We start from the raw sequence: 27,041 nt of genomic DNA on the forward strand, positions 1-27,041 counted from the left end.
AGCATGGCCTCGAAGCCTGGACTCTGACCTTTCCCCCCTGGTTTAGATGAACGGTTCTGTGCAGACCTGCTGCAAAGATTTTATTTTATGGTTCCCTCACAGTCTCTAAACCCTTGAGAAGCAAACGCTATTTAACTCTAGGTGAAGAACAGCGACCGTGACAGCGAGTCGCTGCGTTAAATACGACCAAAAAAACACAAGCAGAGTATTTTGTTTGCTTTGCGTCGTGCCAGCTTTACTGAGCAGAGGAACATTTTTACAACAGCTCAACTGGAAGGCAGTTTGTTTGCATTTTTATTTTCTTATTTTTGGACAACAGCTTGTTCGATAAGCCTTCCTGCGAACGTGTTCAGGCGTCCTGACGCCGAATGGGACGGACGCCGCTCGGTTATCGGCGGGGCAGTGGGTGAGGCTGACGTCCCCCGAGGTTAAGATCGAAGCACTTTAAATATCATCCCGCCGAGGGGAAACCGATCAAAGGAAGAGGCACTTAATCAGCTTAATCGTCACAGTTCAAAAAAAAAAACAAGTTTGGCTTCTGTAAGAAAAAGTTTTTAAAAAATGTAAAAAAGAAGCGGCAAATAAAGACGAACAGTGCTGCTGTAAATGCTCCAGGCTGTTAGTATTTAAACACGCCTGCATAGGCCTGAAATACTGATTGTCTAACGCGCCTAAAGCTGTGCACGTTTTGGTCAAATCAACCCCCGGCGGAGCCCTCGTACATGCAGTGATAACAGGATACAAGCGGAAGCTACGCGCGGGCGTGAAAGCAGCGCGGCGGCGCTCTGGCCTGCGCCAGCGGCTCGATCTGCTGGCTCCGAGGTCGCCCGGCAGCTTTCAGCTTTCAGAGAGTGCTGTCCAGAGTGTTGTAGTTGTCCTTGAAGTTCTTGAGCTCCAGAAAGTGCCGGGGCTTCTTGCTGCGCTGCTGCAGGCCTGACGTGAGGTAGGTAGAGGAGGAGGAGGAGGAGGCGCTTGCAGGCTCGTCGGCGGCGGCGGTGCTGCCGGTCAGGTCTTTGGCCGCAGACTGGTGGTGCTGGCTCAGGGTGCTGCTTCGAGACTTCACCCTGAAACGACACACAGAGGAGAAACAGCTGTGAAAAGAAAAGAAAAGAAAAGAGGAAAAAAAAGCAGCGAGGAATGAGCGCGGCTTTCCTTACATGGAGGCCAGCTCGCCGAGAGCGTCCCGGTATTTTACGAATTCCGCTTCACCGAACACCTGAGGGCAGAAAACGGGCGTCAAGAGAAAACTGAAGCCAGAAAGAACTCTGCGGACATCTTTAGGAGAGGACAACGGGGACAGAAAACATTCAGCTTCCACTACCAAACCGCAGCAGGCCGGGCTGATTTATCTGTGATGGAATAAGATAACTTTATTTGGCATTTCCCTCAGCTCGTAACAGTACCTGGTAAAATATGCTAAAAGTCAATAAGATAAAATAATATAAAAGAAGATCAAGCTAAAAAAAAACCCAGAAAACAGAACTGTCCAACACAGCTTCTCTCACCACTGTCTTGTAAACCTTTCATTTGACCTTTGACCTTTGCTGCCACCCTTTTGTCTCAAATCCACTCCGTCCTGCCTGGACTCTCTTCTTTCCCTCTTCACCACACTCCCCCGTCCTCCAGGACAGTCGACCCGAATTCCTTAAAGTCCTGCACCTCTGTGACCTCTGACCTTGCTGTTCCACCTGCCTTCCTCTCGTTCACACACAGGTGCTCCATCTCGCTGCGGCTGACTCAGGTTTCCGTTTTCCAGACAGAGTTTGGACACCTGAACGCTGCTGGACCCACGCACACCGGTTCAGACTGAACGTTTCCACCAAGAGGAAAATCCGTGCCAAGCTTCGAGCATCAGCTCTCAGAAGACAAACAACAGCTACTGATGATGCTGAAGTACTGAAGGTTTCAAGTTGTTTACGTCACCGAAGAAAACACGCCGTGTTTGCTTTGACCCTGCGACGATTTCTGCGGACAGAAGCAGCTACGGAACTTAAACACGAGTAAGTACTGAATTACAGAGACAGACAGACACACACACACACACACGCTGACCTCTGCGCTGTGACGGGCTTTGTTGTAGCCGTCCAGCACGGCGTCGACGAGGGCGCTCCGGCCGTCCCCCAGCATGCAGTGGGAGCTCTGCAGCTGCAGCAGCCAGGTCCGGAAGCGCTTTCCCGTCACGGCCGCGGGCGTCCCGCCCAGTTCTCGAAAAGGAAAGTCTAAATCGGAGGAAACGAACAGACTCTGATGCAGTAACGAGCATTTTATTCCACCCCTCCCTTTTCTGACATTAGAAAATGATTCGATATTATCATTACCGGTGTCTCTGATGGCGTCCAGAGCTTTCATCCGGTACAGGTAGTCGCTGGAGCCTTCAACACACACACACATCAGATATTATATTACAGGTTATACTCATTTGCAGTATTGATGTGTCTGAGTGCTCCTCTAACCAGACTCGGCTCTCTGCTGCAGGCGGTTGTCTTCTGGAGCCAACAAGCGAGGCTCGTAGTGGATTCTCTCAACTTGGCCCAGTTTGGCTTCGATTTCCTGTTTGAGTTCCTGCGACACAAACAGATCCCTTCATTTTACGCACACACACACACAGAGACGCAGGCAAGAGGGTAAGGATTACAGCAACACGATAAATGACTTCAACCTTCGGTGCGTTGTGGCCGAGGGGGGCGTGCGGTCCTCTCCGAGACTTTGTGGCAAGGCGCATGATTTGCCTCTTGACGAAGATGAACAGCAGGACGAAGATCTGAGGAAGAGGTGAAAGGGGTTGAGTCACGCCTCGAGGCTTTTCAGGCGCGCGCCGACCAGCCCCGAAGACGGAGCCTGAAGAATGAAGACAAGCCCGAGGTGGAGACTTTTAATCTGACTACTGGATCAGACGCCAAATATCACAGCAAAACGCTGCGTCAGAAACGGGATCGTGTGTTTTATTTAAACCAGCTGACTGTGGTTTTAATGCTGTGAGGGACGAGAACCCACATATACACACATACAGCCAAAAAAAACAACTTTGGGTTGTCTGGTTCAGTTATTTTCAATAAATGTCTCAATAAACGAGGACAGAATCATCACTTTAATGAAGAGAATATATAGCTGAATCCAGATGTGTAAAGTTATATCCTTTCAGCTTAATAAATGTTAATTCTTATCACTATTAAAACAACATCAGCATCAGTATGGAGTTTCACAAATGATTCATATTCAGACAGGCGTGTTTTAGCTGAAGACTTCAGGTTTTAAACAACAGCAGAAACACATTAATTAGGCGTTCTAGTGAAATAAATCAAAAACTTTATTTTATATCAATGTATATCTTCACAAAAATAAACAAGACTTACTTAGTGGGGGCTGAGTTATATAAATAAAGCTGATTCTGCTTATTAAACCTTGACTTTTGCTGATTTGACTCAGTCAGAATGATTAAATGGTGTCAGTAAATTAAAATAAAAACAACTAAATAAAGCCTCACTGCAGCAGCTTCTATTCTTCCTCGCTTGGTTTGAGTTTTAAGCTCGTTTTAGTGAAAACTGAGGGTGATTAAACTCACCAGAGTCCCGTACGCCATTACGAGGATAACGTTGACGCCCGACAGAAACTTCTCGCTCTCCATTATTTTTGAGGAGTTTTGCATTTTTTTTTTCTTTTAACTAACTCCACAGGATAAATATTTCGGCCGTCGGAGCCTGAGGAGGCTGAAATCCCGCCGACATGTCGTGTCGTTTAAGTTGACGTTTCTAAAAAAAACAAAAAACGCGTTAAAAGTTAAAAACGGGTTAAAACAGCTTGTTTTTGTTGCATTCCGCGAGCTCTCCAATTCCTCTGTCGACTTCCGTGTTAGTCACGTGACCGGTACGGGCCGCGGTGACGTCACGCATCGTTCCTCCGCCTTGTGCCGCTTTTTTTACAAGTTGTTTGGCAAGTCGTTGTAGCATGTAATTAAACCACATCTGTATGTTAGTATTTTCCTCCCAGACATGATAACATTTTTACAAATCAAAAATTAAATAAATTACATACCGAAGTAACATTCATTCAACATGGCGGACGCCAAAAAATCAATAAAAAACGACCTGATTAAACCATCTTGGACGCTTCAAGTGTTAAATCTATTAAGTGCATTTGGCGTCTTTTATGGGTCTGATTAATGTTTCTGTTGATATTTAGTCAAATTAATTAATAAATTAAATAATAAGTCATAGAATTTGTAGTTTGGATTGTGGATGTCCACACAAATCTTTTATAGTGCCACAAATTTAATTTGATTCTGTGTGGATACGAGGTAGTTATGGTTAATTTTATATATGTATGTATATGGTGCAACTAATGATCACATATTTTGTTTTTAAAAGCCTGAAATCGAGATGAGTAATCTGCGTTTTTCATCCCACCGTATCCTTTTCTTTTCCTTCTTTTGAAACAATTTGGGAACTTTTATTTTTTTTAATTTTTTGAACGGTGACCCTGAAGTGCAAACCACATCAACAAATCACTAAACACAACAATAAAATAAAAAACACAACAACATCATTAATCTAGAGGAAGCGGTAGGTCCCAGTGGGAAACGCCAGACGTCACTGATTGGACAACGGTGCCGTTTGGCTTTTGAACGTGACATTTGGAGATTAGTCCTGAGCGTGTCCAGCATCACCTCGTATTTTTGTCCTGACCCAAAATATTCTTATACAGCAGCAGCTGCAGCAACATTTGAGTCACTGGGAACATTTCAAAAACACACTACAGGCAGAGTAACTTCCGGTCCAAAAGTCGTCCAATCAGCGACGTCTGGCGTTTCCCACTGGGACTTACCTCGTCCTGTTGTATTTTTAAATTTGTAGTTCTGTTTATTGGTTTGCACTTCAGGGCCACCGTAGTTTCTTTTTATTCATTTATTTTTTTTGTACCATACCCACACGTAAAAATAAACTAATAAAAAAACGCGTATTTTCACAGCTGTTGCGGCTGAATATTATATGACAAGTCGGCTTGCCGTAACGCGCTGAACCAACGGGTAAATCGCAGCTGAACTAATTACAAACAGAAACAGAGGCAGTAAAAGTTGAACTCCGCTGCTTTGCAGTTGTATTTATTCATATTCTGGTGCAGCTGGACTCTTTGGCCCCTCAGAGTCCCTCGGCCCGGCTCAGGGATGAGTTTTGAAGCTGCAGCTGAGGCTCATGCTCCCCCCCGGTTCGGTCTGGCGCACACGGGTTTTTTGGCGCAGTGTCGACCGCAGTTTCCTCTGTTGCGTCAGAACGGAAGGAGCGGCAGGTGCAGCAGAAACAGACGCAGAGGAGAGCGCGACAGTCCCCGGGAATCTGAATTTGTTTTTCTTCTTCTTCTTCATTTTGAGAACAAGAAAAGGTACGTCTGTTTCAGGTGCGCTTTAAACGACGCTAATCCGTGCAGGTGGGGGCGGTGTTCCTTGTCCGTGTGTCTGTCTGTTAGCAAAATATCTCGCGAACCACTTCAGGGACTGACCTGAAAAAAAAAAAAAAAAAAAAAAACCCGCAAAGATGGCGCCGCAGGCCAGTCAGCTTTTGCACGTATCGACTTGGCGTGGCGGTAGCCGAGCCTGACCCCCGGACAGGCATCCTGAGGGCTGAAGGTTTGCACGCGACCTTCGCTTAAAACGCGATCTGCAGGGAGCCACGTCTGTCTGTTAGCAAAATATCCCGCAACCCGCTGAACGTAATTCAACGAAACCCTCAGGGAACAACCCATTGGTGCACATCTACAACTGATTAACTTTTGGAGTTGACCCAAGTCAAGATGGCTGCCACAGCTAAGTGACCTTAGAAAACATAGAAACGACTTTAATTCAGTGGATTTGACAGATATTGAGCTAAAACTTGGTGTGCTTGTAGCTGAGGGTCATTCCGAACAGGTGCTCTTAAAATCCTACATATTGTCTCAGATCTTCGATAAAAACTTCATTATTAACTGTCGGGAGTCAACGTCGTTTCTCTGTTAGCAAAATATCTCATGAACCGCTGGTTGAGTTTCAATGAAACTTTCAGGACGCAGCCGTTGGGCGTCCGTCTGCAACCGATTGACCTTTGGAGTCCATCCGATTCAAGATGGCCGCCAAATCCAATCAACACCAGGCAAAACGTCAACGGGTACAACTCTGTCGGCTCTGCAGGTTTCGAGCTGAAGTTTGGTGTGGTTGTAGCCGAGGGTCATCCCCAGCAGGCGGTCTGAGCGCGACCATCGGAGGTCGCACGCAGATCTGTTGTGAAGGTTTCTCAACAGAACATGTCTTTTGAGCTACACATTGCTGATGTCACATTTTACAAGAGGGAAAAGTGCGTGTGTGTGTGCGCGAGCCGCAGTCAGGAATGCCACCCCGTGAAGAGAGGACGACAACAAAGGCGAGGGGAGGAGAGACAAAGGGCTTGACAGGAAGAAGAAGCGGAGAGAGAGAGAGAGAGGACAGGAGGACAAACCTGTGTGGCAGGTTTGCGTCCCTGAGTCCATCATGCAAAGCTGATGGGAGGAAAAGCGGAGACGCAGGCGGGCGGGGGAGGGAGGGAGGGAGAGGAGCTGATGTCATTGCTGAGCGTTGGACCGACACCTCGGCTCAGGACGCGAGCGGATGAGAGGGACATACGGACTCGTGTCCTCCTACAGCCAGTGAGTAGACCGACGGGCTCCGTCCGCGTCCGTTTCTTCCTGTTCGACGGCGGGGGTTTAAAGCGCTGCCCCCGGGTGACACAGGTGACACAGGTGAGAGGCTCCGCCAGCGAGCGGAACAGGTGTTTCAGTAAACTGACACTCGGACTCACCCACACCTTACAAATACCAGTCTGTCTCACAGGTAGCTGAGTTGTTACAGGCGTAAAACCACAGTTTGGGCTTTAACTCCGTTCCTGCCGATCAGCTCTCTGATAAGTCATAACTCAAAGCGCCTTTTGTCCTCGTCGCTCCTTTTCTCCGACCGCCGGTTCTACCTGAATCCGCTGGCGTCATTTGGGGTTTGATCGGTGGCTCCGTGAGGACTGATACGCGGCTCTGCGCAGAAACTGACCGCAGTGATTCAAGGCATTGTTTTCTGCTGAGTGGATTGCTGTCAGGGGGGTTTTTCTGGTTTCAGGTTTGCGTTTAGCTGACAGGTAGCCCTGAGAATGTGGCTTGTGTAAACAGACACCACGATACGCGCTGGAGGCCGAGGGCTTCTCGGTGGTTGTCCATAACAAGCAGGGGCTTTTTTAGCAGAACAAGGTAACGAACGGAGATTAAAGTTTCTTTCCTTGTCAGTTTTCGTCCCTGTTATCGTTCTGTTCTTCTGGTTGGCCTCCCTGGTACCTTCCTCTCACCGCCGTGATTCTTTTTGACCATTTCGACTTCATCAGGAAGTCGTAAATGTCACCCACTTCAGCCTGATCAGCTCTCAGAATGGAAATGTGTGTTTTGTGTTTTTAGGCCTGACAGACAATGGGAGCTACGCGCTAAAGTTCGGCGTTGGGACCCGAAGCTTCTTGGTGCAAGAAATCCAAAACGACGGAGCAGATTTCCTTCAGGAATATTTCAGTTTTGAATGGAGTTGCTTATTGGGATAGCAATCGATCCGAGTGTTTCCACAGCGCAGCCTGAAAGACCGGTGTTCGGAGTCGGTTCTTCCACTTGACGGGAAAGTCTGTATCCTTTTTGCGCTCAGGAAATAAAAAAAATGGACTTGTCTGTGCTCCCTCCTACAACGAGTGAAAGCCAAGCGTCGAGCTCCGGCGCTCGTTTCACCGTCCGCTCGGCCAGCTCGCCCTCTTACGCGCTCAGTTGCAGGTCGGCCGTCCGGAGGAGGGAGTTGGCCAGAGGTGCCGGGGACAAGGGAGTCAAAGAGCAGAGCGGGGACAAGCAGAGCGGGGACAAGCAGAGCGGGGACAAGCAGAGCGGGGACAAGCAGAGCGGGGACAAGCAGAGCGGGGACAAGCAGAGCGGGGACAAGCAGAGCGGGGACAAGCAGAGCGGGGACAAGCAGAGCGGGGACAAGCAGAGCGGGGACAAGGGAGTCAAAGAGAAGACCGGGGACAAGCAGAGTGAGGACAAGGCTGCATCAGGCTGTCGACTGACGTCCGAGCCGAACCAGAATGGCACGGCGGACAAAACGACCCCAGAGAACGGCGTGGATGTAGGCGTAAACTCTGCACTCGAAAGGCGCAGCAGGACAGAGTTGAGATTCAGCCTGCCAACTAGGAGTCAGAGTTTTGACTGGAGATCGGGAGCACGGAGCCCCGTTCAGAGTCCCGGCACTGACTCGTCCCTGCTGCAGTCCAAAAGAGAACCCGACTTGGGCAAAGACGCAGGAGGCTTGGAGGAAAGGAGGACGGAAACTGGGATCGGCACGACAGGAAGGGGGACACCTTTACCTCAAAACAAGAGCCCCGCGAACCACAGTAACCTGATTTTGGACAAAGCCAGCAACTTCAATTCTCTCCCCTCCAGGTTCAGGTCTGAGTACGGGCATGGCTTCAGGTTCACCGAGACTTCCTCTGGGCCCAAAGGTGGTCAGGGCATCCGAGAGCGGATCCAGAAACTTTATGGGTCGGCCAGCGAGACGGCGGGCGGAACCTTCCCCAGGCGGTTCTCAACAGGAGACAACTGCGGTCCGGTGCAAACCAGGGGGTTGTCCATCTGGCCTCAGAAGGACGCCAACGCCCCAAGGTCCGAGACTTCGGTTTCTCCTGAGACAGTAAGACCTAAAGAGAAACCACCGGTAAAGCAGTGGCATGGATCCTTCAGCAGAAAGCATTCAGAGGAAGTTAAGGGGTTTGAGGGGACGACGGAAACGGGCACGAGGTCCCTGGACAGAGCCAGGAGCAGGAACTCTGTCGCAGCTCAGCTCAGATCTGCCAGGACCGCAGCAGAGTCCGAGAACAGAACCGGACACCTCAGAGCGCAGGAGAGGAACAAAGAGGACGGTGAGCGAGCAACAAAACTAGCCGAACCCGGAAGCGTCGCGGCCGATCAGGACGCGCCCGACACGGACCCTCAGAAGGTCACGCCGCCGGTCCGTTCTTCAGCCAGCGTGAGAAACAAGATCAATCAGTTCGAGGCTCTGATACAGGAAGCAACGAGCCAAGTCCAGATCCCGCCGTGGTCACAAGTCCACAAGGGCCACGACGGACTGAGGAAGAGCAGGTCGGCAAAAGAAATAAGGGAACAAGGAGACAAGTGGGACGCGATAAAGGAGGGAGGACGGGAAGAGAGAGGGAGAGAAAAGGGCAAGAAGTTTGGCTCGGAGAGGTCCATATCAGTGGACGAGGTTGGACTCAGATTACGGAGGAAGGAAACAGAAGGAACGGATTTAGCAGCCAAGCGCAAGAACGTCTTCTCTGAGGATTTTGACAAATACTCTAAACTCAAGAAGGCAATGCAGCTTCCTCTCACCGAAGGAGATTTGTCCAAAGGCTCAAGACCCGAAGACGCGAGCGAGGAAAAGGCAAGGACCAGCGCGCCGTCGCCACACTCGGACCCCGTGCAGCCACAAGGTGACGTTTCCTCACCTGTCAGCGACGACGACGAGACTCCAACAAACGTCCCCGACAGCTGCTCGATTACTTTTTACTTCCCTGCCCCGCCAGCACAAAAAGCCCCCTGCGTTGCCGAGGACGATGGGGACAAAAAGGCCTCTGTTGTCGCGCACGGAGACGATACGGACTCCCTCCCTCTTTCGGCCACGTCATCCCACGGCAGCACCTCAGGCGTTCCTGACAAAACCGACGAAACGGACTTTCCTCCCCAGCTCCCTGCAGCCCTCTCCAAAAACAACAAACCTGACGTCTTCTTTCCAAATGTCAAAACGGCGTACATGAAGGGACGGAAGCAGCTGGTGGACCTGACCTCGTGGGTGGCGGGCCTGAACCCGGAGTATCAAGGCTGGAACGAGTACGTGGACAGATACGAGGAGGATGACGACGAAAGCACGCAGAAGGACGACGATTCCAACTACGATTCCGACTCGGGGGATTCCTCGGTGACCATCACCAGTAATAAGAGCCAATCGGATTGCAGGAGTTTCAGTCTCAGGTGGGTAAAGTCCGGAGTCCCCCCTCGAAGACGCTAACTTGTTGCTCTCTTCTAATCCTCCCGTTTCTTGCCGCCAGCCTCGCGGAGCTGTGCAGCTTTTCCGGCAGCGACTGGGATAGCGACACCGACGACTGGGAGCAGCACAACCGGCGCTCCGCCTCCTTGAGCTCGGACATGTCGACCTTCTCCTACGTGTCTCTGATGCCCACCGAGGAGCTGGACAAGCTGCTGGAGGACGTCAGGGGACTGGGGGACGACACTCTGCAGGTACAACGACGACTCGGCCACTTTTATTGCACACAGTTGGTAATATTTCATAGTCTGGTTATTTCAGAGACCTGTCCTTGTTGATAATAGTCTGCTTTTTTTTTTTTTTTTTTTTTGACAAGATACAACTAAAATACATTGTATGAACGGTACGGTGTAGGGATGCACCAATACCACACTCTTTCAAGCCAGGTACAAGTACAAGTACTCACATTTTTGCCTTTACACTTCTTAAAGAAAGTAGAACGTCTAAATACAAATTGAATCTGTTCGACTAGGTCACAGGTGCCTCGGGAGTCGCTCTCCTGCATGTTTTAGATGCGTTCTTAATTTAAAACACCTGGTGTAAATGGATGACTTGTTGCCGTGCTCCTGGAGAACTTGATGATTTGGTGAGGAGGTGATTAAACCGTTTGAATCAGGTGTGTTGGAGCAGAAAAACCTAAAACTCCCAGGACACCGGAACCTCGAGGCCTGGAGTCTGAAACCCTGGACTAGGTGGTTTGTATGTTTAAAAACAGTAATTTGAACATGTTTTCTTGCATTTAAAATAATAGAAATCAAAATAACTTGTTCCAACATGTCCTCACCCCGCTAAAACCCCACCCACCGTGTTTAACAGTCATCACCACGGTTCAGCACAACAGAGGATCTGGAATATAAACACCATTAGGACAATAATAAGGGAATGGACGGGGTTTCTTTCTAAGACATCCAGCTCACAGCAGCACAAGAGAAGATGGCAGAAAGTCACTTATTCTTAGGAAGCATTAGTCTAGCACCTTCCTCGGAGACCGTGTGGGCAGCTGCTCCTCATTAAGCAGCTCGTTAAGCAGGTTCATCAGTGGTCCGTGGTGGAGGACTCTGATAAGCACAGTCAATTTTGGGGGAATAGCCATTCTCCCCATTTCGTCCCCTCTGCTCAGAAAGGTGTAGATTTATGGAGGCGGTGACCCGGCGGGGTCAGCTCGCTGCTGAACGGTGTTTCCGACTCAGCTTTCCAAGGTCGCTCTGAATAAAGCTGACTCTCTCGCCAGGGACCGTCTGCTTCCTTGCTGACTTTTCGTGTTCACTCCTCAAACGGAGCCTGAACACCAGTAGTCTTTTCAAAAAGCACCCATTGGTGAGCTCGAAACGGTTAGCAAAAAAAAAACCTTTTGGTGCATTATTTCCAGGACAGCCAACTCAGGGGGGAAAAAATAACCCAGCCACCACTCGCCTGGCATTGTTCCTTCTTCTCAACCTTTTGTGAGTACGAATACACTCACAGGGTATCATTTCTATACCCGATACTGGTATCGGTATCTTTGAAGTACTGCTAGTACTGCATCAGTTTTAAACTCCCCGTAATTTCTGCACATTTGCTTACAAGGAGCCAGACTTTCTTGTAATCTTTTAACGTGATCTCGATCAACAGTTAGATTTTTTTTATTCAGCTTTTTTACATTATATGCCGTTTAATGAATAATCTGCATTTTAAGTTTGTGCACCCAGTGATGACAGTGCACCTTTCGGGTTAAAAAAGAGGTGGACCATCAGGTTTGTCCGAAAGTCAGCGTTTGTGATTGTTTAGTTGTGTGCTGGTATGCACGGCTTGATTTGCACATCACATTTCCAGGAAAGGTGTCATTTATTTCAAGCAAAACAGCCACTGTTTTGCCCAGTCTAACTGCATTCTGTGCGTTAGTCAAAAGAGTTCAGGTGCTGAAGAGCGTGTTTCCAAACTGCATAAAATCTTAATCGTGCACAAAATACTGTCATTGACATATGTAAAGCTTAAAAATAGCCTGTCACGCACTGAAAGTGTAAAGAAAGGGAGGGAAACGTGACCATCTCTGTGAAAAAGCCCAAAACATGCCAACTGCAACGGACAACAGCAGGGTCTAACATGTGGCGAGCGTTCAGGTGGAGGAACATGATTAGACGCTTTATCGTTCCCGTCCAAAAAAACGTCACCAAGGTAGTGGAGACGCACGTTTGGAGACAGCGTGGGACCAGGGGTGCCAGTCACTTCCACATCTTCTGGGGCTGTCAGGCTGTAACTACTGGGTAGAGATACGTGACAACGTTAATAACATGTTTGGAGCTGCGTCTGACTGGAATGATGGAGATAAAGGATTACTGAATATGTTGCTGGTTGCAAGCAAGAAAGGAAAGGCTGTCACTAGAAGATGGTGGAAAACGGAGTCCCCTGCCATCGACGACTGGATGAACACGTGAAATATACTTGATGGGAAAGTTTTTTCTCTCCCTCAGGACGCAAAAAAGGACGCGTTTTACACAGTCTGGACTAAATGGACAGCGTACGTGAAACGGTTCCCGTCGGATTTCCTTTAAGAACGCAGCTCAGGACTCAAAACTTTGTCTTGTGATAGATGGCTTGCTTCCTGTGGCTGTTGAGTGTTGATATATGTTTGACTTCATATACTGAAAATATAAAAAATAAATAAAAAATTTAAAAAATAGCCTGTCACTAAGCATTGTATTTAAGACACGCAGCATAAAGTGAGCCCTTCACTCTCATCAGACCAACTTTTCTCCGTCTTTGCCTGTTTAAGAAGGAAAAGTAGTAATTTGGCTTCATGTTAATTTGCATTTTGTCTCTTTCTTTCAGGAGTACGACGACATTCAGGTTATTGTTCTTCACAAGGAGGTCGGGGTAGGACTGGGCTTCAGTCTGGCAGGAGGAGCAGACCAGAACAAACCAATCACTGTGAGGAAAAAGCCTCTTTTTCTCTCCTGCGGTAAACGTTCTGCTGTCGTCAGTCTTGTCACGTCTTTTCGTTTCCCCCTCAGGTTCACAAGGTGTTTTCTTCAGGCGTCGCAGCCCAGGAGGGCTCCATAAGGGAAGGGGATCAGGTTTTGTCCATCAATGGCACGGCGCTGAGCGGGAATGCCCACTGGGAGGCCCTACGGGTCCTGAGAAGGACGAAGGCTAAGGACATGGTGGTGGTCGTGTTGAGGAAAGGCGACGCTCTGAGGAAGCTCGGGCAGCAACACGACGAGCGGGCAGCACAGACTCCGCAGGAAGCAGGTGAGAGGCGGTGCGTCGCCGGGTCGGCTGAACGCGCGTCGGGCCGTGAAGCGGCAGATTAAAATGGCGCTGTGTTTTCGTCTCTCCGAGGCCACCGTGTGCGCCTGCAGCTGCAGAAGAGCAGCAGTGATCTGGGCTTCAGCCTGCAGGGAGGCGTGGGCTCCACGGAGGGGAACCAACCGCTCACCGTCCAGAGGATCTTCCAGGGTGAGCAAAAAAAAACCCACCGTCGCCATGGGAGCGCTGCTTCTGAAAAACAACAACAACAAAAAATTTAAAAACTGAAGTTGGTCACAGTATTAACAACTTTAATAAAATTAGGTTCACAACAATAATAATAATAATAAAAAACTACATTCTGTTTATTAACAAAACTTCCTCCACTTCAGACACCTGAGTGAAATAAGTTTAAAATACTAACTTTTCTTTTTATTCAAGTAAATATCCAGGAGAAAAAATATACTTAGTATACTGAAATTTTATATGCTTAATATATTTTACATAGAAATGATAGAAAAATACATTTTATTTCTCTATTTATTTATTTCTCTATTTTCAAACAACATATCTCGTACTTAGTAAAATTTAGTTTAATTTAAATACAATTAAATTTAAAGTGTATTTAATTGACTTTTTAATGTGCTAAAATGGATCAACTTTTAGTTTTTGTGCTTATTTTATGCTATAATAGTACTTTAGATGTTATTCTACGCATGTTTATGTCTTCGTTTAGAACTTTTATTGAAAAAATACATTCTAAATCTTTCCTGAATATCTTTTATAAACGTGTTAATAATCATAAGAAGAGGTTCATACATTTAAATTGATTTATTATGCACTTAAAGCTGCATACATGAAGACTACTTAGTTTATAGTTAACAAAAACAAAAAATACAAATATTCCTTCAAAAATAATTATATTTTAACCATAGTTAAAGTTATTACGTATGTATTTACATTGAGTAAATATACTCTAGTACCTCTTTGTATTCAGTTACAAATAAGTCTTTAAGTAGAAAATATTCTATATATTTTTCAGATTAAAGTATCTATGTATACATGTGAAACCAGGATTGCTTTTATTTTGAAATTCACTGATCCAGTTTCAACCTATGATTATTTTCCCCATGGATTGTTCTCAAATAATTACACAAAGTGGAGCTTTACTGATTATTAAGCTAACAATGACAGCTTTAACTCAGTTCTTATATTTTAGACATTATTTTATCAATTTCTCATGATTTTCTCATTGTCATCAATGAGGCTTTGCTCTGAAGTGAGATGTTTTTGCCTTAAATTTGAAGTTTTCTCTTCCCATTCAGGAGGTCCTGTCAATAAGGTGCTTCCTGGCGACGAAGTTTTAGAAATCAACGGCGTCAGCGTGTTGGGGATGAGGCGTATGGATGTCTGGACCTTCATTAAAAAGCTTCCGCTTGGATCTGTGGAGGTGCTGCTGCGTCGCCCCCAGAAACAGCAGCAGACGTGAGGGTTGGAAACGCTCAAACTGAAAACTAAAACATTTTTTTCTTTTTTTTACCCGAGGCTGTCAGCCTGCAGTGGAACAAAACATGAAGAAAGTTTTTAAATGCTTTCTGTACAGTCGACAGAACGTTGTGGAAACCAGGTCAAAGGTGTGCATTTTTCCCACCTTCGCGTAAAACCCTCCGGACCTCGGGGTGAAACTACGTTACTTTACTTTAAAACGCACTGATGGCTCCTACGTTTATCAAGTCGAACAACATTTTCCAGGAAGAAGTTTGTAAATGTTGTAAAAACTCCTAAAATCCAAGCACAACTTGTAATGTATTGTGAATAACTGCGTATAGATTTTATATGGCTTTTTAATAAATGCAGAAAAAAAAAGGAGGTCGAGTTGATTTGTTTTTACCTTTTTACTTTCCTGAGGTTTGTCTGAAATATCCCTTTTGTGTGGAGCACCTGTGAGCATTTAGCATCTTACCTGCAACAGATGATGATCAGAGTGATTTCATTTTGGAGAATCTGGGAGAAATTGTCGTGGGTGGAGTTACGCTAGCAGCTTCTTGGAGCAGGGCTTCAAATGATGCCATCCAGAGTGTAATGATTGCTAATCCGTTTCATTTTAAAGCAATTATGTTGTCCGATGAGTTTCAGTTTCCTCCTGTTTACGTTTGTTAGCTTGGTTTTAGCTAATGTGTGTCTGTTCCACGATATGCTCTTGTGCACTTGTCGATGAAGTGAAGAAGTACTTTCAATAATCCACACAAAGTCTTCTGAACGGTGAACTTTAGTTTCTCTTTGTGCAGATATCGCAACAAGTCTTCAGTCTTGCACAGCATTCCACAAAATAACGGTCAAAAAAACTGTATGGAGCCAAGCTAACTACATTACATCTACTGCGTCACTGTTCCGTTTTATAAACTTCCAAGTACTCCACTAGATGGCGCTCTTATACAAAAACATACTACAGGAAAATCTTACTGTTAATAAAATATCTAAATATAGAAAATGTATATGTAAGCATGCACAATGTTAAACAATGTTACAAAATGACATTTATGGCTTTCACATAGAGTAAAAAAAAGGCTGCAAAGTTTGTTTATAAGATGATCAGGTCCAAAAACCACAACCTCCATGTTGTCTGAGTTTAAAAGCAGAAAACTAAGAGTCATCCAGGTTTTTATGTCTTTAAGACAAACTTGTAATCTAAGTAACTGATTGGATTCATCGGGTTTCACGGATAAATATACCTGAGTGTCATCAGCATAACATAAAGAGTCCAAGCACTCAACCCTGAGGAACTCCAACCCAAACCCCAAAACCTTCATAGCTCTTTAAGCAAAAGCTTCATTGTTTATTTTTTTGTTTTTTTACCGGGTCACTTTTGGATGAAAGGGTTATTTACACTAAAGTCTGGGTTGCAGCACAGTTTTGCTAACATGTTCACGTTAAAGGGTATCCTGTCTGAGGCAAACATCAGCTGGCAAATATTTGGTAGCACTTGCATCTTAATTAAACTGATGAGAAAATTTTTAAAAATAAACACGTAATCATTAAAGGGCTGATGCTCATTTGTCTATGAAACCTGTAGGTCAGCTTGCACAAACATCCCGAGGCTTATTACCCTCTTTTATTACTCATTATCTGATTATTTTGCGGTCTTTGTTCATATGAGCAATCTCTAACAGATGTGGGACATTTCGTCCTCTGCGCCAGCCAATCCCCGAGACGTCCCGGCTCCATAAACGAGCGATAGTGTCGTCCCTGTCTCGCGAGGGACAAAGCTTGGAGAGACGGAGGACCTGCAGCGCGCCCATCCTCGGGGTGCTCGGGGTTTAAGGACGGCTTGTCTTCCCTGAAGCTCGTCGCAGCGGCTCCTGAGCTTCAGGCCAGGGGTCAGAGGTGAAGGCAGGGTTCGAGGGAAACTCAGCCATGTTGAAGCTGCGAACTCTGAGGGTGCGGAGCGCCCTGATCCGAGAGTGCATGGCCGAGTTTCTGGGAACGTTTGTCCTGCTGGTAAGTCCCACGGCGGTTTTAAGCAAGTTGCTTTACTTCGTCCAAGAAAACCATGTTCAAAGGAAATGCCTTTACTCATCATTGCCTGTTCTGTAATTCAAATCAAATCGACTTGTAACAAACCCAAATTCAGGGGGAAAGATGCGATTAAATGGGAACTTAAATAATTTTTTCCTTCTATTAGGAGATTTATTTAACTGAAGCCAATTAGAACCTGAGATTTTGTTGAAACCTTCTTTGATTCCAACACCAAAGCAGGTTGGGACCTTCGACCCTTCGTATGAAGGTCAGCCCTTCTCACGACACACAAACGGCTAAGAGTAAAGAAGTGCTTCACTTGTTTCTTTGTCCCGTTCTTCCTTATCTAAAGGCGCACAGCAGAACCGGGCCGGGCGTCGTTTTAAACTTCTCCGCACTTAATCCTGGGCAGATCAGGACTGCGGGCCCGGCCGGTGTCCTTCTCGTCCTCAGACATGCAAAATGGGCTTTAGCATCGCCGCATGAAGGTTTCTGCAAAATGTCATCATCCATGAATAATGCTCCTATCAAGGAGAAAAGGGCCCTGATAGATTCTCAGATGTTTTTAGTCTTGGTAACCGTTAGGATGGACTGTTTGGTCTTTGGTCTTGACTCGCAGTGTCCACTTCTTTTCTAGAAAAGAGCTGAAATAATCACCAATCTCATCGAAATACATGATTTTGCTGTTTCAGAAAGCCTTAGATGTGGATGCCAGGTTTGGACACAGTTGCCAAAAGGTGTTTTCTTAGGGTGGCATCTATGGGCGAGACTAAAGTCATTAAGATTCAGGTCATCCCACTTCGGCTCAAGCTTTTTGTCCCGCATGTCCTGAAACTTGCACAGTAGAGGAAGAAATAGTCAAATTCCTCCCAGTCTTTCATCCAGGAGGAATTCTTTTCTTTTCACAACATTTCTCCAGTTTTTCTTGCTCCTCCAATGATCTTTGCCGTCATCGACCCTTCTCTTGTATAAAATCCAAATTACAGTCATTTTTTGACATTACCTGTTTGAAACAACAGGACGTGACTATTTATTCCCTTCAATCCTCAACCCAAACACTTTAGTTTTGCTTTGTTTTTCATAATGTTGCATAAGGGTGAAGGTAACTGTAAATAAAAATCTCTTCCCTCCTTCCTCTAAGTCTGAACTTTTATTTTTCTGTATAATCTTTACAGCAGCTTGCAGCTCATCAGACCCTGTGTGATAAGCTCTTATCTTTTTAAAAAAAAAGACTTCTTTTATGACCGTCTCTCATCCCGGCTGTTTCTGTTATTATTTTGAATCCTCAGAAAGGTGGCCTGTTGTGTCTCTGCTCAGTCTGATTGATGACTTAGCTGGAATATAAAAGCAGCACAACGTTGCATCAAAACCTGCGGTAATTTGCGACCCGCTTAAGGCGAAATCTTTCTGTTTGCCACGAAGCTCTTCGGCTGCTCTGCGGCGGCGCAGGTGAAAACCAGCAGGGAGACGAAAGGCCAGTACCTGTCCGTCAACATGTCCTTCTCCGTGGGCGTGATGTCGGCCATGTACCTCACCAAAGGCATCACAGGTCAGACTGTTCTCACTGTTTGACCGACTCAATATATTATCCTGTCCAGCAGCAACAGGACTAAAATCCTTCAGCAGTTTAATAACAGGATAAGAGTTATGACTTTTACTGCCGTTAGTAACTGATACGTTTTGCTGACAGTCTATAAAGACATTATCCAGCTTTTCAAAGTCTTCTTTGATAATCTGATAATCTACTTTTATTAATTAATTAACCTCCTTGTGTTTCTCTCCACAGGGGCCCACCTGAACCCAGCGGTGACCCTCAGTTTCTGTGTCCTGGGTCGGGTTCGATGGGGGCGGCTGGCGCCCTACTGCCTCTCCCAGATCCTGGGGGCGTACGTGGCGTCGGCGCTGGTCTACCTGGTCTACTACGGTTCGACTGTTTTTTTTGTTTTTTTTACACCCACCTGGTCATCATAAACACGTCTGCAGCTTGTAACAAAAAAGAAACTGAAATAACTTATCAAATAATAGTATACTGTTTGGAATTAGTTCATCAGGTCGAGTCAAAGTTTATCCTTAAATCACATTAAAGTTGGCTGTAAAAAGCTCTAAGATGTAAAACTAATAATTAGTAAATCTGTGCTAAATAATAAATTTTAAAAAATCCAGAGTCCCAGCATTCAGTGGGGATGCACTTCCAGCTAAAACGTTTGTCTCGCTTCTGTTTCAGATGCCATAATGGAGTTCAGTGGAGGAGTTCTGACCGTGTACGGCCCAAACGAAACCGCCTCCATATTCGCCACGTACCCAACAGAGCACCTGACGTTAGGCAGGAGTTTCCTGGACCAGGTGGGTGGCGCCGATCGTAACTGATGCCCCTTTTTCCACTGGCTCTACTTCAGCAGTCCTGCTCTACTTGGCCCGGCTCGGCTCGGCCCGGCCCGGCTCGGCTCTACTCAGCCCTGCTCTACTTGGCCCGGCTCTACTCGGCTCTACTCAGCTCTATAAAACATGCATCGCGTTTCCAACGGCCAGTTTGGTCTGTAGCAGAGGAACGCCTCCTTGTGCCAACCATCTGTTCTGCAACCTCAACAAAAACTTTTTCATTTCTTGTTGCCCCGTTTAGCTGCCGCTGAATGCTGCAATAATTGCAAGAAAAGCCTGGACCTCGTCGTTGCTCTGGGGAATAAACTTTTGCTGCTCTCTCTCTTTTCGCTACCGTTCCAAAATTGTCTATCGTTGTTTTCTTCGCTCTTTACGCTTCCATTTGACCACACCTAACCCACGACCAATGAGTGAACAGGAGCTAAGCTTGCATCTCCCACGAAAGCAGGGACCAAAAAAGCAGGGACTGGCCTTGAAAAATATGCCGGTGGAAACGCTCGCAAAGCATGCCGAGTAGAGTGGAGCCGGGACCTTCAGAGCTGGTGGAAAAGGGGCATAAGGCGGCGCTCCGGCGTCTTTAAAGAGAGCCCGTGTGTTTCCTCATCAGATCGTGGGCACGGGCACGCTGATGTTGTGCATCCTGGGTCTAGACGAGAAGAGGAACACCCCGGCTCCCACGGAGCTCATCCCGCCCATAGTTGCAGCCATCGTCCTCGGCATCTCCATGTCAATGTCTGGGAACTGCGGCGCCGCCATCAATCCCGCCCGGGACCTGGGCCCGCGCCTCTTCACGCTCAGCGCCGGCTGGGGCCCTGAAGTCTTTACGTAAGGACTCTGTCCCGCTGCGTGCACGCAGACACTCGCTTCTTCACACTTTCTCACAGTCAAAAAACTGGGAGAAAAGTTTAGGAAAGGGACCATTTTTTCTGCTTTCCTGCATTTATATAGTTTCTCTGAAACTAAGCTGCAAAAACATTTTAAAAAAACACTTTAAGTGACTAATCATCTTTTAGTTTTTATTTATTTCTACACCAGCCAAATAAAAAGCAGCTCATTGTCTGAATGCTACTTTTACGCCACTGTTTTCCTATTTTTTAATTTTTCCAACTACTTCTAAATACTTTTGCTATTTTAGCCATTTATTTATCAAAACGTTCAGCTCGTTCAGGAGATTGTTGCTGTGACTTTTGTATTTTTTTTTTACATTTAAACTTTTCAAAATATTAAACTTTTTTACTATTTTCCTCCCCATTAAAAGAAACATACAGATCTCTTCAGTTCCTTAAAAAACAATTTCTCTCTGAGTCTTGTGTCTTTAGTCACTTTTAGCTTTTAGCCAGCTTTCTGCTACATTTAGCTTCTTTTTGCTAATTTAGCTTTTAGCTAGCATATTGCTACTTTTTGGTAGTTATTGCTACTTATAGCTAGTGCTTTTCTACTTTTACCTTGTAGCTAACCTTTTGCCACTTTTAGCTTTTAGCTAGCTTTCTGCTACATTTTGCTAATTTAGCTTTTAGTGAGCCTTTTGATATTTTTGGCTAACATTCTGCTACTTTTAGCTAGTTTTTAATACTTCTAGTTTTTTAGCAAGTGTTTTGCTGCTTTTAGCTTTTAGCTCGCGTTGTGATTCTTTTAGCTTTAACTCAGTTTTAGCTTCTTCAGCAGGCTGAAGTCATTCAGCGCTCACTTTTTATTTCTGCAGAAAACTACAGTTTCTCTCATTTTTTGTGTTTCTGGCTGCCTTTTCTGCTCTTTTCTTTGGTTTGAAAGCTAAATAATAAGCTTATTTGGTTAGTTTTAAATCAATAATTAAAACCTTTTAGTTAAAACCTTGTTCAGTGGTAAGAATAGGAGCAGTTAATATATTACCTGTCATAGATGAATCCTAATTTAATATCGTTTGTTTTTAGTCAAGTTGTTATTCTGTGAAATCGCTCCTCAGGTGTTACAACTACTGGTTCTGGGTGCCGCTGGTGGCTCCGCCTGTCGGAGGCGTTTTCGGCTCCTTCATGTATTTGATCTTCATCGACTGGCAGCTGCCGGACCCAGAACCCTCCCAGAACCCGCCTGCAGTCTTCACCGTCAGCGACACCAGCTGGGAGAAAGGAGACGGGTTCAAGTCGGCACATTTTTAAACGTTACGACAATTAAAAAGACAGTTTTAAAAGAAACATGGCCGACGTCTCATTGGCTGCTTTGCATCTTTATAGAAACTGCTGCATATCTAATGTTTATTCTAATGTCTGCAAACTGCAACTTCATATAATTATAATTAAGTTCAAGCTAAATTTCCATCTCTTATTTGTGAAATAAGAGTTAAAGTTAGCAGTAAACTAAGAGAGGTGTGTGAGTGATTGAGTCAAAGTGAAACACTGTAAGGTGCTAAAAAGATCATTTATCATTTATGGTTGCTGGACTGAAGCCAATCCTCGCTGTCGCATGGATCCGTCACAGACTGGTGCGGTTAAATTTTAACCCGTTTTTAAACAAATTGCAGGCTGAGAACTAATAAAGATAACTCCTGAATGGTCCCGATACTTGGTCTGATTGTACAAAAAACACCTGCCTGTGCACGCAGCAGTTTACTGGATTAGTTCAGGTTAATCTGAGGTTTGTCGTCGCTCAGGAACTCGTGTTTCTTTGCAGATCGTGGAGAAGTTGTTTCTGACTAGGGCCCCATTCCACCAAATGAGTCGGACTAAAGTCAGGCAAAAAACGCTCACTGTTCTCAGCCACATTTTCCCAGAAAATGCCAAGTGGAGGCCACCTTCCCTGGTTGCTGTTTTATTTTTGTAACATTTTGTAAAAAAGATCAATAAAAACATTGTGATTTTAAAACATACCGCTGTGGTGTCGTGTCAAACTTGTTAAAGCCTGCTCTCATCCTGCTGTAATCTATAAATCATCAGCATAAAAACAAATAAATCACAGCAGATGGTCTGTAAATAAGAGTAAAACGTTAGCGGTAGATGGCTGAACACAGCCAGCAGAGGCAGCCATCATGGGTATCGATTGGGGAATAAAGGTGTTCAATGTCTGTGTTGTTATAATAATTAGCTGTTTATATTTTAATAAAACATCTTATTGACCACTATGAACCTGTTAAACAATAATAATGTTAACAGTCGACAGTTCTAATCAATGGTAGAAAGTAATAAAGTACATTAGTTGTATTGTTTCAGTACTGTAGATGCTTACAGCTGTCTTTAGTTGTTGTTTACTTTTAATTTAAAGATTCTGGTTTTAGATTTTTGGCTTCTGGTGTTCATTTCAAAACCTGCGACCGGACGGCAGACACCTCGTGTGTTCGTTCACCTACAGAAACTGCCGAAGTGACGGAAAACAGGTCGAAGGTTACGCTTTGCAGCCATATTTGTCTACCGTGGCTTTGTTTACATTGGGCGCGTACCCGCATTACTTAATTGCATTTTGAAGGAAAGCTACTGGAGTAAGGCTCTTTTAAGCGGCACCGTTCGAGCACCTTTAACAACAACAACAACAACAAAAAACGCAAGAGGGAGGCCTTTTTAGACAAAAGAAAACAAAAGTCAAAGTGTAGGAGCTAAAAAAAGAGGCAAAAATTCAAATAAACTGAACCAAAACAAACTAGGTTTTTTTAGGTACTGTAGTTTGTTACAAAGGGGGTGGTTTTGGTCAAATTAACAAAAGAAACACGAAGAAGTGAAGACAGAGAGAAGTGTGGTGCTGCTGAGCTGACAGCAGAGGGCGCTGTGGCGCAAAGAAAAGAAGCCCATACAGCATATTCATGAGCAGGACGGTGTGTGCTTTCGGGTTTTTTTTAATTAAACTGTTTACAAAAGAACAATAATGCTGCTAAACCTCCTTTTACCACCCCTCATATGTTTGAATCTTCTTCAGTCGATCTAAAGCTGAGCGCTGGGAGCAAAATCTGCCAAATGTGGTTTCAGGGAGCAGGAAGTTCACATGGAGAGAAGGTGAAGTAGGTGCAGCCCTTCCTCCTCCTCCTCCTCCTCCTCCTCCTCCCCACCCTGATGTTGAGCAGCAGAGCATCTCCGGTGTCTGATTCCGCCTCCCACCACCTCAGTGGCCTCAAAGCCATCGACTGAAGTCTGAGCCTCACCACCATGACCTCCATCAGACCAGGAGCGGCAGGAACCCGTTTCTAACGCGCAGCTGAAGAGGTAGGACCCTTTCCTGTTTCCCCTGCTGTCATTCAGGACGCTTTTCAGCTGTTTTGTGTTGGAAAAAAGTGGCCCTGGCTCTGATTTCTGCACCAGAGTGCGGCACTTTGAGAGGAAGGTTATCATACAGGGCTTCCTATGAGTCGTTAACATTTCCTAAACTCGGAGTTTCTCTCGTCGTGTCTGTCACAGCTCCTTTTAACTTCTAACTTTGTTTGGAAATACTTCTCTGCTGTTTAGGTTTCTTAATTTAGTTCAGATATTCGGCTACATTGCTCAGGGGGTCACAGCTCAGGGGCTGACCGTTCAGCTGTTGTTGTCATTACGTAAACTTTATTTATGATTTAGAAAGTAGTTTTAAATGACAAGCAGACTGTCATAGATCATCTATATGACAGGATCACCTCTCTGACGGAAATAGTAAGTTTTTTTTTAAAAATGTTTCTCTTAATGTTTTCTGTCTGATTTATTTTAAATAAACTCACTGGTGGGCCAGACTGAGCTCACCTGCGGTCTGGATGTGGCCCCCGGACTGCCACTTGAATAGCCCTCTCATTAGAACTGCTAGGAAGAAAAGGAGATATCACAAAAAAACAAATAAATAAAATTAGCATACTTCAAGTGAATAACGTTGCTAATTTGAAAGCCCATTAGGTGGTAAATATGTAGAACGAACACTGAGTATTATTAGTTCGTAATATAGGCAGGAATATAAAACTAGAGAAACTGAATGACCGCTGAAACTTACGGAAGAAGCTGAAACTAAGCTAAAAGCTAACTGCTAGCTAAAAGCTGGTAAAGGTTTAGGATAATAAACATTCAATTGAAAAAGTAGCAAACTGCTAGCTAAAAGCTAAAACTTGCAACACACTGGCTTAAAGTAAAAAAATAAAAAAAACTTCAAAGGCGCTAAATGTTAGCTAAAACCCAAAAGTTGCAAATGGCTAGCAAAGACCTAGAAGTAGCTAATGGCTAGCTCAAACCTAAAATTAAAATGTAACGAAATGTTAAAAGTAACAAAAGTCTAGCTAAAAGCAGAAAAAGACTAGCTAGATTTAGCAAAACATTAGCTTTCAACTCAAATTTGCATCAGCAGAATTAGCATGAACAGTATTAGCATCAAAAGTAGTAGCATTAGCATTGATTGTAGTAAAATTAGCATTAACAGTATTAGTATTAGAATTAGTATTTGTAAAACTAGAAGTAGCAGAATTAGCATTAATAGTAGTAAAATGTGCATAACATTAGCAGAATTAGCATTAACAGTAGAAGTATTAGCTAAAGTTTGCTTAAGTAGATTAGAGAACAGTGTTTTCAAAGGATTTCAGGAGACGTCAGTGTATTTAAATAGGAAATATTTAAGTTGAAAATTTTGAGAAGTATAAAAGTTAACAAAATCAAAAGTGATAGCACCTATCTCCTGAATGTTTATATATGTAAACGGCTAAAAATGGCACAAAGTATGTAGAAATATTGTGATACCCAAAACAACAAACAAACAAAATAATAATAATAAACAGGTAAATGAGAAACATGACACTTTGGCTGTAATTGTTGAACAACACTCCCTGTTTTGTTGGTTTTGTCGTGTGCCTCCTTTTAAAAGTTGCCCCGCTGGTTTACAGTAACCTACAGCAGTCTGGAGTTTACTGTAAAAGGAGGAGGTGTGGATGTTACAGCATTACACCAGTAGCTTTATTTTGGAGGTATTCTATTTAAGAAGATTGAAATTTAACTCAGAGCAAGTCCCTTAGAGCAAATGTATTGATTGTACGGCCCCCTCTTCCTAAAACATGTATTTGTTTCACAGATATCCATCAATATGGATTCTACTTGAACATAAAATACGTCTTAGAAAGGCAAAATTCAATTTATCCACTAATAAACATGTGGGTGAAATACCTAATGTTGCAAACAAACATCAAGTATTTTCTTAATGGTCTTTTTTGTTTCCGTTTCACGCTTTGTCTTTTCTTATTTTTAAAAAAAGGTCACTGAGGCTTATGGTACTTTCTAATAGGATGTCAAACATAAATAGAACAATGGGTGGTTTTAACAGAGGAAATGAAGAACTAAACTGCTGTGTAGCATGAAGACAGCAGCTGCTGTCTGGAGTGTTTTCACAAGAAAAAAAAAAAAATCTGATATAAAGTCCTCTTGTTACACCTGTATGTCATTAAGGATCGTTGCTGCTCGCATCCTACGGTCTTTTTACGGCAGGAGGTTGATTTTAAAAATCAGAATACAAATTTATTCTGCAGCAAAATCTCGTGCTTTTATTTTGAAACCAACCCTTTGCTCGCCGACATTTTTGCGTCAGTTTGCTGCCGGTGTGGAAGGGAAAATAAAGCTGCAAAATGTTCATTACTTATGTTAAATGGGCAAAGCTTTCATTTCTCAGTACAGCTTGGTTGGGATTTTATTGCAAGGTGTTCACGGCTCATTGTGGAATTTAAAATGTGGCAAAACTTTTAACCCTGTTGGTGTTTTAGCCATATGTCCTGAAAGTCTGTTCCGTTCCCTCCAAACCTGTGTCATCCTGCGTTCAGCTCCGAAGCTCGCTGTTCAAGATGTTATTTAGGTTTCGAAAAGACACTTTCCTAATTTTTCGTCCTCGTTTTATTCTTAGTAGCGATGCTCTTTCCACGAGACTCTGCGCACGTTTGAGCATTTACCCGTCATCCAGTCTGACCCTCTCCTTTGTTCGCTTGCAGACTTCCTAATGCACGTTTTGTTGCATTTTTAAAAAGGACTCAGTCACATTTACGCAAGTACGTTTGCACATTAAACTCATGGAGTCTCCTTAAACGTCCAGGACAGTTTTGCTGTTAAGCGGCGGTTTCCATTTGCCCTTCGAGCCGACTTAAGAGCCCGTCTCAAGCCGAGTTTCCAGCTCCCGGTTTGACCTCCACAGTTCCTGTTATATGATAATCGCATTACGTGCTGGGGGGACAGCTTCCTTCAAACACTTTGCTTTTCCTCCTTACGGTCTTCGCTTGCTTCGAAGGCGCCGGGTGTTTTTGCTTTTCAGCCGTACAGCTGCTCAAGAAGAGATAGAAGCTGTTTTTTTTAAATAAATCAGCCCGTAGCCTGTTGAAATTATGAGCTCAGATTGCTTCGGAAGCCTAAATGTGGCCTCACCGCTCCTATTTTTACCCTAAAATGTCTAAAAGAATGAAGGAAATCTCTCCAAACATGATTAAATCCATCGCTGATCTACTGAGCCGGTCACAGCAGCGGGACCAGTTGCCCGAAGTGGGCCGTGGGTTGTAAGGTGTGAGTGGAGAGCATGTTAAACAAACGGAGAGGCTGTTTTACAGAAGACGCTGGGAAGCAGAAGGCTGAAAGCTAATCGTCCCGACTCGCGCAGAGCTCTGCCTTAAGATTATCGATTGGCTACTTGCTGCCTTCGGCCCCCGTCTGCCGTGAGGAGAGCTGTCTTTGTATTAAACCCAAGAGGTATGGGGCGCCGTTTGTAAAGGAGCTTGTGCTCAAAATTCATGCCTAAATTTTGTCACATTTAGCTTCAAACACTGTTTTAAAATGTAGTGTTGATTTTCTGATGTCACTTTTTACAACATTTAGCTAATTACATGTAATTGTTACAGCTACATGCTAAATATAAATCTAAATGCTAAATGTTAAAT

The 27,041-nt window shown here is 44.7% G+C and overlaps 4 protein-coding genes across 9 annotated transcripts in view; 3 read left to right on the plus strand and 1 right to left on the minus strand.

The window, feature by feature from the left end:
* Positions 1–213: 213 nt before the first annotated feature.
* On the minus strand, positions 214–3,856 carry lg16h1orf43 (linkage group 16 C1orf43 homolog). 2 transcript variants are annotated; one of them, XM_017424934.3, is made up of 7 exons: positions 3,563–3,856; positions 2,660–2,761; positions 2,454–2,562; positions 2,319–2,372; positions 2,053–2,219; positions 1,158–1,216; positions 214–1,064 (listed from the first exon to the last, which is right to left on the minus strand). In XM_017424934.3, the coding sequence occupies exons 1-7, from the start codon at positions 3,644–3,646 to the stop codon at positions 845–847; spliced, it is 795 nt and encodes a 264-aa protein (XP_017280423.1). In that variant the 5' UTR covers positions 3,647–3,856; the 3' UTR covers positions 214–844. The 2 variants fall into 2 exon arrangements, with proteins under 2 accessions (XP_017280423.1, XP_024863590.1); XM_025007822.2 differs by having other exon boundaries at positions 2,660–2,838.
* A 1,245-nt stretch (positions 3,857–5,101) lies between these two features.
* si:dkey-92i15.4 (pro-interleukin-16) lies at positions 5,102–15,205 on the plus strand. 4 transcript variants are annotated; one of them, XM_017424944.3, is made up of 7 exons: positions 5,102–5,376; positions 7,438–10,038; positions 10,116–10,305; positions 12,920–13,018; positions 13,102–13,339; positions 13,430–13,546; positions 14,662–15,205. In XM_017424944.3, the coding sequence occupies exons 2-7, from the start codon at positions 7,685–7,687 to the stop codon at positions 14,823–14,825; spliced, it is 3,162 nt and encodes a 1,053-aa protein (XP_017280433.1). In that variant the 5' UTR covers positions 5,102–5,376; positions 7,438–7,684; the 3' UTR covers positions 14,826–15,205. The 4 variants fall into 4 exon arrangements, with proteins under 4 accessions (XP_017280433.1, XP_017280432.1, XP_024863574.1 ...); XM_017424943.3 differs by lacking the exon at positions 5,102–5,376 and adding an exon at positions 6,545–6,648; XM_025007806.2 differs by lacking the exon at positions 5,102–5,376 and adding an exon at positions 6,570–6,741.
* A 1,340-nt stretch (positions 15,206–16,545) lies between these two features.
* On the plus strand, positions 16,546–22,073 carry aqp10a (aquaporin 10a). The gene is made up of 6 exons (XM_017424991.3): positions 16,546–16,834; positions 18,275–18,401; positions 18,639–18,776; positions 19,077–19,195; positions 19,839–20,056; positions 21,174–22,073. The coding sequence occupies exons 1-6, from the start codon at positions 16,751–16,753 to the stop codon at positions 21,364–21,366; spliced, it is 879 nt and encodes a 292-aa protein (XP_017280480.1). The 5' UTR covers positions 16,546–16,750; the 3' UTR covers positions 21,367–22,073.
* Positions 22,074–23,247: 1,174 nt separating this feature from the next.
* Positions 23,248–27,041, plus strand: part of atp8b2 (ATPase phospholipid transporting 8B2) — a 37,924-nt gene continuing 34,130 nt past the window's right edge. Inside the window, exon 1 of one of the 2 annotated variants that reach the window (XM_025007818.2) lies at positions 23,248–23,394. The gene's annotated coding sequence lies outside the window, so the exon portion shown is untranslated. The remainder of the gene's footprint in view (positions 23,395–27,041) is intronic. The other variant, XM_025007819.2, reaches the window with a different exon arrangement.

The sequence above is a fragment of the Kryptolebias marmoratus genome, linkage group LG16, assembly GCF_001649575.2.
Source record: "Kryptolebias marmoratus isolate JLee-2015 linkage group LG16, ASM164957v2, whole genome shotgun sequence".
In the NCBI taxonomy this organism is placed as follows: domain Eukaryota; kingdom Metazoa; phylum Chordata; class Actinopteri; order Cyprinodontiformes; family Rivulidae; genus Kryptolebias; species Kryptolebias marmoratus.

Coding starts and splice junctions, on each gene's coding strand:
- lg16h1orf43 (XM_017424934.3), bottom strand. CDS start 3,646: ATGCAAAACTCCTCAAAAATAATGGAGAGCGAGAAGTTTCTGTCGGGC. Junction 2,762..3,562: donor TAATGGCGTACGGGACTCTG/GTGAGTTTAATC, acceptor CCTCTTCCTCAG/ATCTTCGTCCTGCTGTTCAT. Junction 2,373..2,453: donor GCAGCAGAGAGCCGAGTCTG/GTTAGAGGAGCA, acceptor TGTGTGTTGAAG/GCTCCAGCGACTACCTGTAC.
- si:dkey-92i15.4 (XM_017424944.3), top strand. CDS start 7,685: ATGGACTTGTCTGTGCTCCCTCCTACAACGAGTGAAAGCCAAGCGTCG. Junction 10,306..12,919: donor TGGGGGACGACACTCTGCAG/GTACAACGACGA, acceptor TCTTTCTTTCAG/GAGTACGACGACATTCAGGT. Junction 13,547..14,661: donor CGTCCAGAGGATCTTCCAGG/GTGAGCAAAAAA, acceptor CTTCCCATTCAG/GAGGTCCTGTCAATAAGGTG.
- aqp10a (XM_017424991.3), top strand. CDS start 16,751: ATGTTGAAGCTGCGAACTCTGAGGGTGCGGAGCGCCCTGATCCGAGAG. Junction 18,402..18,638: donor CCTCACCAAAGGCATCACAG/GTCAGACTGTTC, acceptor TTCTCTCCACAG/GGGCCCACCTGAACCCAGCG. Junction 20,057..21,173: donor TGGGGCCCTGAAGTCTTTAC/GTAAGGACTCTG, acceptor ATCGCTCCTCAG/GTGTTACAACTACTGGTTCT.